Below are 10,788 nucleotides of genomic sequence, written 5' to 3' on the forward strand. Positions count from 1 at the left end.
ACACATCTTATAATTATCCTCCAAAGCTAAATGACTGTCTGTTCTTCCAAAATGATAGGAATATGTCACGTAGGAAGACCGACTGTATATGCTGATACGGCTTCTTTCCAGAACTCAATTTGCATGTACATTTAATGTGGTTGTTTTACTCTCCTTCCATGATATACTGTGTTTACTGCAGCAAATTGTAATTGTTTATGTTTCACATTAGAGCATAAATTTGTGTACAAAACCACAAGGCAACAGGAAGGTATGTGCAAAATCTGCATTTCTGTTGTGATTACATTTCATAATGGTGTGTGTGTCTCCTCTTTATCACACAGTGGCTCCACCCAGCCCTCCTGACCCAGACGAGCCAGTGCTGCTCATCGTGTGTGTAACCCTTGCTGTGGTTTTGGTGGTGGTTTTTCTGGGGATCTACTATGGCTTCCAACGCCACAGGTAGTATAAACCCTAGAGGGTGTCTCACACACAGGACAGTCAATGGACCTATTCAAATACCTGTGTTGCTCCTTCTTTCCATTGAGGAAATCCACTTTGATTAAAGCAATGGGGAACGCACGTTTTCACTCTTGTACTGATCAGTGATTACCTCAGGGAAGGGAGGAAAGAAAGCATCCATTTTAGAGGTATTCACTCACTGCGCAGATATAACATGGTGGTAAGTCTCCTCTTCGTTTCCATCAGTGCTAAGAAAAACATAACTGACGTCACCAGGAGACATGGGTCCATGAGGATGAGTCCCGAAGTAAGGCTTAAATCCTTCTCATTTTGAACACCTATCTGTTGTTTTCTATTTCAATTCCATTTTGAATCATACCTCTCTTTGCAGGGACTGGCTGGAACATAGGTGTGTTTGTCTGCACAGGATGTGCATCTGCATGCAAATGTATTGGCTGAAGCCCAGTAGCAACATATTCCAAATGGCACCCTATTCCCTATTTAGTTAAACTATTTTGACCAGAGCCCTATGAGTCCTGGTCAAAATGAGTGTACTATAAAGGGAATAGGGTGCCATTTCTAACGCAACTATAATTTCAACAGAGTCTGGAGTTAAGTATAACATCAGTCTGTCTGCAATAAACATTTTGAGCAGCAAAATCAGACGGGAGTTTTTATATATTGTAACTACACTAGGGGGAGCCAAGCATGCAAGAGAGACTTCAGGTGCCTCATCGATGAGAGCAAATGTACTTATTTTTATTTATTTTTTTGCTTCCAAGGTCTTTTCTATTAGATAGGATTTTACGACACTGCTTGTTCAATATCACAAAATTAAAACAATAGACTTGCGCCATCGGCAAGGAATCCCTTGTCTGCAATTCAATAAATATACTGAACACAGATAAAACTGTGTTGAATAGAAACAAGGAAACCCACAGTCATGTTTAGCTCGTCTAAAAAATGATCACAGTCAGATATTGTAGATACTTGATTACACACAGGTGGATTTGTATGTATCATCATTAGTCATTTAGGTCAACATTGGATCATTCAGAGATCCTCACTGAACTTCTGGAGAGAGTTTGCTGCACTGAAAGTAAAGGGGCTGAATAATTTTGCACGCCCAATTTTTCAGTTTTTGATTTGTTAAAAAAGTTTGAAATATCTAATAAATGTCGTTCCACTTCATGATTGTGTCCCACTTGTTGTTGATTCTTCACAAAAAAATACAGTTTTATATCTTTATGTTTGAAGCCTGAAATGTGGCAAAAGGTCGCAAAGTTCAAGGGGGCCGAATACTTTCGCAAGGCACTGTAGCTCTACCACAGTAAGGCCTTGGGAGGCATGAAAAGGAATTCAACCACTGTTCAACCATGTGGTCTTAGAGATGACAGTAATGCTCCTCCATTTCTTTAAGGGCCTCTAAACAGAATGTAATCTTCATAATTGTCAATGTCAAGAATTGAGACGTAATATATCTTAGGACTCATTCTTAAATATCTTAGAATATATCTTAGAAATGTTGCTGCTAGGGATAACACATTAACCTGAGGTTTCTTGAGGGCAACAGCTGAAATCTTTTCGCATCGAAAAGATAAACCTGATCTCATTCAGCCAAAAGCCTGATGGTTAATTGCGACAACTCCAAGGTCTTGCGGGAACTCATTGGATGATCGGACAATGACTCAGGGCATGCAAGCACATACACACTGACAGCAGGAGGGTCACAGTGACGGACACAATAGTCACATTGTATACCCAGGTCTGGCGAGAGAACACACAGTGGCAATCAATGCATGAATCGGCCGCTGTAGACAGTCAACCATGGTGCAGTGCCAAGCACGAGACGCCAGCCAGTCAGATCGTACCGTTTTGATAAACAGCGCTCGACTTGTTCACGCCGCACACGGATCACGCTGAGGTTTCTGGGTAATTACGGGGAGAGACTAAGAATAAAGCATTCTAATTATCACATGGCTCCATCTATCAGCACACCACACACACACACACACACACACACACACACACACACTGTAAGCACAAATGTCAGGGAAGGCAGCGCTCGTCGTGACAGTCCCTGATTAAACACCCTCCAAGTTGGCAGCTTTTCATCTGACATGGTGTGCGCTCCCCTGATTGCCCCCCTATCTTACCTTCATCAGTACAACCAGGGTGTTCTAAATGCCCTGCTAGATAGAGGACTTTGTCACTGCTGTGAAATGCTGTGTCATTATGTCAAACAGACGACACGTATATTATACCTGGCTTTTCACTATACAATTAGTGTTGGATTGGAGCTTGGATGGGTGGCACACACAAAAACATAGTCTGTGTCCCAAATGGCACCATAACCCTCGGATCAAAAGTAGTGCCCTACAGAGCTGTGAAAAAGTGTTTACCCCATTTCTGATTTTCAACATTTTTGCATATTTTGATACTGAACCTTATCAGATTTTCAACCAAAACCTAATATTAGATGAAGGGCTCCTTCAATATATGAAGGCAAGTCGTCCAGGTCCTGAGGCAGCAAAGCATCCCCAAACCATCACACTACCACCACCATTCTTGCCATTGGTGTAAGGTTCTTACTGTGAAATGCAGTGTTTGGTTTTCGCCAGGCATAATTGGGACCCTTCTCATCCAAAAAGTTGACTCAAGTTTTCAACAACAAAAAAATCACCTGGATGATCATCAAGACTCTTTGAAGAATGTTCTATGGAGAAGATGAGTTCAAAATCGTTTTGGATGACATGGGTCCCTTATACCAACGATTAAGAATGGTGATGGTTTGGGGGTTCTTTGCTGCCTCAGGACCTGGACAATTTATCTTAATAGAAGGAACCATGAATTCTGCTCTGTATCAGAGAATTCTACAGGAGAATGTCGGGGCTATCCGTCTGTGAGCTGAAGCTAAGCGCAGCTGGGACATGCGGCAAGACAACTATCCTAAACACATAATCAAGTCTACATGAAAATGGCTATGAAAGCAACAATGGCTGAGTCAAAGTCCAGACCTATTCCCAATTCAGATGTTGTGGCAGGACTTGAAACGAGCGGTTCATGCTGAAAAAAGCGGCACAACCAGTTATTGAGTGTAAGGGTACTTTTTCCACACAGGGGAATTGGATGCTGCGTGACTTTGTTAATTATTTGTTCACTCAATTTCCCTTAATCTAATATTAGGTTTTGATTGAAGGTCAATATAAAAAATCTGCGAAAATAGAGGAAATCAGTAAGGACTTAAATACTTTTCCATTGCACTGTATATGTACTGTAGAGAATAGGGTGCTATTTGGGACTCTATTTGGGACTCATACTTAGTATTGTTGGATGTAAACAAATATTTCCTCACTACTATGAATCCCTCTTCTCTAGGCTCTATCTCGATTTGTGCAATATGAAACCTGCTTTTGAACAGAGAAGTATGCGAGAAGTATCAGTGCAAGAGGCATCACTACAGTCCCATTGTAACTTAGTGTCCACTAACTACTCATTCCTTAATTTCGTCATACAGTTTGCGTCTGCACTCTACAGTAATAAACTCCTTGCTCAAGCAACAAATAGAAATGTCCTTTTATTCAAAAATCCAGAATTTCTCAAATTAGACTCAACTACTACACATGTTCAGTTGGCATTGTACTCATAGCACAAGGTTTTAGCCATTTTGTTGTACAGGGAGGTTTTAATTTTTATGCTGAAAAGTCAAAAAAATGTCTGTAAAGACTGAATAAACTCAATGGCATGAACTGTGATTTCACAGGGTTTGTGTGAGTTCTTGTATGAAAACATTGAACATTTTCCTATAGTCAGATAGGCTATGTTAAAATGAATTAGAGGGGACAGTATATCAGAGAGCTTGATATTTCCCATATGTAATTCATATTCTCCACATGCCAAATGATCCATGTAAAAGGTTGGGTGAGAGGTTGGTATTTTTTAAGGTTTTTAGTTTATTTAACAAGAACTGGTATTCATCCATAACCCTCATACTAACCACAATTTTAAACCTCAGTGTGACTACACACCTAACACATAATCCGTAACCCTAGCCTCAGCTTCCAGGCCTCACATCTTAGCTCTAACCCTAAACCTAACCCTAAACCGAACTGTAATCTGAGTAAGCTGTTGCATATCAACAGAGTTGCAGTTGAATTTTTTTTTTTTTTTCAATAGTTTTGAGCGTCTACAGACAGATCTGTTGTGGACTATTCAAATAAAGTGTGATCAAAATGGAGAGTCCCCCACCCTCCAAAAAAGGAACATGTGCAACTTCTTTCCTGTTTAGTACGTGACATGAAGTACGTTACATTGAGACATTACCAATTAAAAGCACCGTTTATTTGAAGCCAAGTGTTTACTCACCATTTGACCAGGAGACGTTTGTGTGCGTGTTTGCTGACTAAGGTATGTACAGTGGAACTCTTGATGTCATGCCTCCTTGTGCTATTATCAGGAGCTTTTATGTAAATGTTGGCAAAGTAGACAGACTACGCTTTTATATATTTCACAAGGAAGACATACTAAAACACAAAATACCTGTAAGCCTTTTGAAATCTGTTCAATCTAAGGTAAATATAAAATGCTTACCATGGATCTGGAATATATATATATTTGAACATATTTGGGTAAAAACAGTTGTCACGGCATGTGTTCCAAGCATAGTGCACTCATACAGTACTGATTTCCGTTGAGAAGATGGTACTTTTTATGACTTATTTAAGTGGAAGTTAAAAGTTGAATTTTTGCTTTAGGAATATATAATATACAAATTTGCTGAGTAATCAACCTTTTTACATATCCATTTCAGGAATGAGATGGTATAGGTATGTTCTGTGTCTGTACTACACTCTGTCTAAATTGTCATGGTTACTGCAAACTCTTAGTTTTTTTTGTCCTTTGGGAATGAGGGTGTGATGTTCCAGTCTAATGGCTGCTATCCCAATGGGCATCTCTGTCTCACCAATCACTCTCGGTAAAATGTTGTTATAGTACCTCTGTAATAATGGGCTGCATTTAAAGTGATGGGTTGTTTTAGGTGAGCATTGTTTATCATCATTGACCAGGTGAAACTCTCTGTTCCAACCCTGCACTAACACACCTTACTCAACTAAGCAAGGTCTTGGTGAGTAGTTGATCTGTTAAATACGGTTTTAGGGCTTTGCTGGCAGGAAAAAAAGGTTGTGGACACAGTAGTTCCCCAAAACCAGGGTTGGTGACCACTGCACTAGCACACTAGACCACCTCTCGCTCTGTATACTACACTGCGCGTCATGTTACTTTTTTTTTATCTTATCTTACTAAAGAAATAAGCTGTCAAGTGAATGTGGAACCTCAAACATTTACCCTGACATGAACAGCCACATGTCCAGTGCGTGGTGTTTTCTCATAACGAGCTACTGTACCTCCGCGGACCAAAACGCATCCGCTAGACAGCCGTTTTATCAGTTGAGGGTTAACAACACCTTGACGACTCCCCAGCAACACCAGATAAACTGATAAAAGCCGGCTACCTCCTTCCTGCACGTGTATGTCTTGGCACCATTCCCTAGATGACTGAGGTGTGTTTTGAACATCTAAAGCCATGTTTCTTCTCTTGTTTATTGTAATTTAGATACCATATACCCTTCTGGAGAACTTAGGCTTCACATGACCCAATTTTGAATAATTATACCCTTCCTCCAAGGGTGCGTTTTAGCACAAACTGATTGCAAAAATAGTAAGTGTTGAGTCAGTGTTGGGAAAGAAAATGAGAAGTAGATGATCGTGTTGATGTTTGTGTTAATCAGTATCGCCCAAGGAATAGAAAAATAGGATCCAGTTCTCACAAGTCATTGGGCTCCCGAGTGGTGCAGTGGTCTACGGCACTGCATTTCAGTGCAAGAGGCATCACTACAGTCCCTGGTTTGATTCCAGGCTGTATCACATCCGACCGTGATTGGGAGTCCCATAGGGCGGCTCACAATTGGCCCAGTGTAATCCGGGATAGGCCGTCATTGTAAATAAGATTTTGTTCTTAACTGATTTGCCTAGTTAAATAAAGGTTGAATTTAAAAAATACTGACCAATGGAAATGTATGAAGGGTAAAGAGCTATGAGCTGATTAGGTTGATATTTGTGCACATGTAGATGTAGCCTACACCTGACACACTAAAGTAAATGTAGCCTAGATGAACTTGACAATATCTACAATTCAATTTGAATTAGATGCTATCAATATCTGAAATGTGTTCCCAAATCCAACTCATTTAAAAATATCAACACCTGGGGACACATGAACATACACCTTAAAATGCTGCACTCCACATTTCAAAACCATAACGGTCGCATTAATTACCATAATAGAAATAGTACAAGCATTAATAGTGTCTGAGACCTCTTTCCAGTATTCACGCAATGGTCGTCTGTTCAATTCCAATGCACAATTCAGACTTTATAAATGACACCTGAAGTTGTTCTGTTGTCCAGCTGCCTGTCACTGTAGTAGACAGTCAGAAGTGGTGCTGCTGTTTGCAAGACACAGACATTTCCTTCACTGAATAAGCGTCAACCCCCAAGCGCTAGCCTTCCTCTGTAATATCAAATGATCATCAGATCTTTTTAAACTCAAATTTACTAGTGAGATACATCAAGCTTCACAAGGAGGGCAACATCCACTGATTCCTTTAAATGTATACAGATATATATAATCCAGTGGCTAGTAAGTTACACACAAAGCTGTAGCCCCTTGCAATATTTCTCTTTATTTCTCTTTTTTATAAATGTTTTATGTCTAAGGAATACAAGTCAACAGTAATTCGACCAGAGATTAAAATCCACAAATGTAATGAAATAGTCAAGTTTAATTTTTATTTATTTTCTACAACGAGTTCCAGGGGCAATCCCCTGGGGCAAATACCTGTTCAAGACACCTGTGGGCTGATGGTAATTACACATGCAGAGGTCCATGCAGAGGTCATCCTTCATAACACTGCTAGCCCCAAAATATGTGACTGTAAGGGTTTATGGGGAACCAAATAAACCTTACTCTGTAGAAATTAAAATCATTCTTCAAATACCATCCTCATGGCTTACCAGCCACTGAACACTTGTGTCATGATGGGAGTATTATGTTGTTAGTTTGCTCCACCATGAATAGAAGGAAGCTTAGGGGTTCATGCGTGCGCTGGATATTAACACTGGGATTAGCCGCGAGGCATCTGGAAAACTCGAGGCTGGGAAGCACAAACAGACTGCTCCCTTTTATTGTTGTGATGGGTACCTTGTTTGCCACAATTAATGGCTTCACTCCAAAGCATGCCACTGTGCATACATCGGCATGGTCTTCCTAGTTTGGAAAGGGGGAAGGGTTTGCTAACAAGTCCCCTGCTTGAGGACCATTATGACATTGACGTTTGTCTACTGTAGAGAGACCAAGCATAGACATGCCATAGACTCAAATAAACTCTTGTTAGACAGAATGACATGGCTTTGTTAACCAACTGCATCACAGCTATCCTTGTGACTGAATTCAGCCTTCGTGTGAAATTTTGCATACAAACTAGTGACACTGACTCCATTTTTATTTTATTGCTTCACACCTTCACTGACTAACTCTGCATATCCTGAAATGACCCCAGATTGAGTACCTGCATTAGCTAACACAAACATTAGCTCATTGTCTATATCCTTCCTCTTTTGCAGAATGTCTGAGAAGGAAGTCGTGGAAAGATACAGCCACAGCAGCCTGGTGCTTGTGGTCTACATCCTCACCTTGCTGATTGGCTTCCCCGCCAATGTTGTGGCCTTTTACACCTTCAGCAAGAAGGTGAGGCAGAAAGCCATGCCTGTCGACATCCTGCTCCTCAACCTGACCATCTCGGACCTCATCTTCCTGCTCTTCTTGCCCTTCAAGATCAAAGAGGCGGCGGACAACATGAAATGGATCATGCCCCACTTTCTGTGTCCATTGACCAGCTTTGTCTTCTACACCACCATCTACAACAGCACCTTCTTTCTTACCGCAATCAGTGTCGAACGCTACCTGGGAGTGGCCTTTCCCATCAAGTACAAACTAAAAAGACGGCCTTTGTACGCCACGGTGGCTAGCTTCTTCTTCTGGGCAATCTCCATGGCGCACATTAGTATTGTCTACATCATTCAATATTTCGACTATTCCAACACCACCCGGACAGACCCTTTGAACCTGGACATGTGTTATGAGGATTTCACCCCGGAGCAGCTGCAAGTCCTGATACCTGTCCGTCTGGAGCTCTTCCTGGTTCTATTCTGTGTACCTTTCTTTATCTGCTGCTTCTGCTACATCAACTTCATCCGAATCCTCTCTCAGCTGCCCAGCATCAACCGCAAGAAGCGTCAGCGGGCCATCGGCCTGTCTCTGGGGACCCTGCTGGTGTTTATCGTCTGCTTTGCACCCTACAACTTGTCACACGTAGTGGGCTTTGTCAACTGGGAGAGTACCACTTGGCGGGTGGAAGCACTCTTGTCCAGTACCGTCAATGCCAGCCTGGACCCCATCATCTTCTATTTCTCCTCAGCGGCCCTCAGGTCTACCTTCCACCTCTTCATGAAGAACCTGGTGGAGAGGATGCAGCGGTTGTTCTTCTGCAATAAGGTCCTCTACTGCCCCCTGTTGTTCTGCTCCAGAACTCAGAAGGACAGCACACCAAGCACCAATGACAGCTCCTTATAGTGTACGTGTCAAACTCATACCACAGAAGACTGAATGTCTGCAGATTTTCGCTCCTCCCTTGTACTTGATGGATGAATTAAGGTCACTAATTAGTAAATAGCTCCCCTCACCTGGTTGTCTAGGTCTTAATTAAAAATTAAAAAATAAAACCTGCAGACACTAGCTCCTCCATGGAATGCGTTTGACACCCCTATTATAATGTGTAGTCAAGCCATATGCTACACATGCTAAATGCTAGCCTGTTCAATGTATTTATTGCACTTAGGTTCTTATTGAAAAGACTGAGGACTTTGCTATCGGTCTTTATAAGTAGCCTATACATTAATCAGTGCCAGTCGGTGCCAATTAGGATGAGGGAGGATGCTACTTTTTTTAATGAATGTATGTGTAGTATCCATTTAAATGTGTATTTATACGCTTTTGAAAGTTTTATATTATTTCTGTTCCCCTTTATGACTTTTTTTTTACTGATGACATTAAAATCTCTTTTTACATCATACTTCTGGGAATATTTGAAGTGATGCCTTGCCCCCCATGAAAATGTTTCACAAAATGGGATACACAAACTTGCATAATACACTCTGATTGTCTGTGTCGGCTGTAGCTCTTGGGTTTTATAGATATTTGATTTCGTAATACTTTGAAGGGTTCTTCCAGTCATCAAAACAATGTAAAACAGGAAGTTGAGTTTCAGGCGTATTTACAGTGGGCTCCAAACGTGTGTAACTTTCTCACTCATCCTTATTCATGATTCATTCAGGACTATCTGTAATCATGGTAGCATCCACGTTAATGTAGAAGTGTTGAGAAACATATTCCATTCTCATTTACAATAAAAGTTCATCCAAAATGACACAATACATAATTTACCATTCATTTCTATTGGACACAAAATAATTTGAAACAATCAAAACCAACAGCAAATGCTTCCGACAAGTTTGTAGAGTCACAATCTTGATGTAATCATTGTGTGCTAGGAATATGGGACCAAATACTTAACTTTTGACTACACATACTGTATAAGTGAATTAGTCCCAATACTTTTGCTCCCCTAGAATGGGGGGTGGGGGGCAATGTACATAAAGTGCTGGAATTTCTAAACGGTTCACCCGATATAAATGAAAACACCCTAAAATGAAAGATGACAGTCTGCACTTTAACCTCATAGTCATTATATCATTTCAAATCCATCCCCCCCAAACAAAGAAAAATGTCAACGTCCCAATACTTTTCGAGTTCACTGTATATCAAAATGGAATATATTTATTATTTTACCACATGCTTTTCCCTACCTAATGATTGCCTCTGAATATCTAAAGTAAAGATACAATGCCCTCAGAAAGTATTCATACACCTGGACTTATTCCACATTTTGTTATTACAGCCTGAATTTGAAATTTCCCACCACCAATCACACTGACAATTATGATACACAAGTAGGACAACTAAATAAATATTTTGACCACATTTGCTAGTATGAGTGGGTATTCTGTTGCGGGGTTTCCCACTGCAGTTAGCCTACAGAATGAAAGAATGAACTCTCACCCCCACAGTCAATGTTAAATTAGTCAAACTGGTATGGTAGCGAGGGAGGAGCAGTTATAGGCGGCTTACAATAGACGTGAGTCACTTTTCTTCCTCATGCAGTGTTTTCT

The 10,788-nt window shown here is 40.7% G+C and overlaps 1 protein-coding gene across 1 annotated transcript; it reads left to right on the forward strand.

The window, feature by feature from the left end:
* The first annotated feature begins 4,736 nt into the window (after positions 1-4,736).
* On the forward strand, positions 4,737-9,632 carry LOC109901483 (free fatty acid receptor 2). Its single transcript, XM_020497481.2, has 2 exons — positions 4,737-4,848; positions 8,125-9,632. Exon 2 carries the CDS (start codon positions 8,126-8,128, stop codon positions 9,131-9,133), a length of 1,008 nt encoding a protein of 335 aa, XP_020353070.1. The 5' UTR covers positions 4,737-4,848; position 8,125; the 3' UTR covers positions 9,134-9,632.
* Positions 9,633-10,788: the final 1,156 nt, after the last annotated feature.

Source organism: Oncorhynchus kisutch, linkage group LG13 (genome assembly GCF_002021735.2).
Source record: "Oncorhynchus kisutch isolate 150728-3 linkage group LG13, Okis_V2, whole genome shotgun sequence".
NCBI lineage: Eukaryota > Metazoa > Chordata > Actinopteri > Salmoniformes > Salmonidae > Oncorhynchus > Oncorhynchus kisutch.

Coding starts and splice junctions, on each gene's coding strand:
- LOC109901483 (XM_020497481.2), top strand. CDS start 8,126: ATGTCTGAGAAGGAAGTCGTGGAAAGATACAGCCACAGCAGCCTGGTG.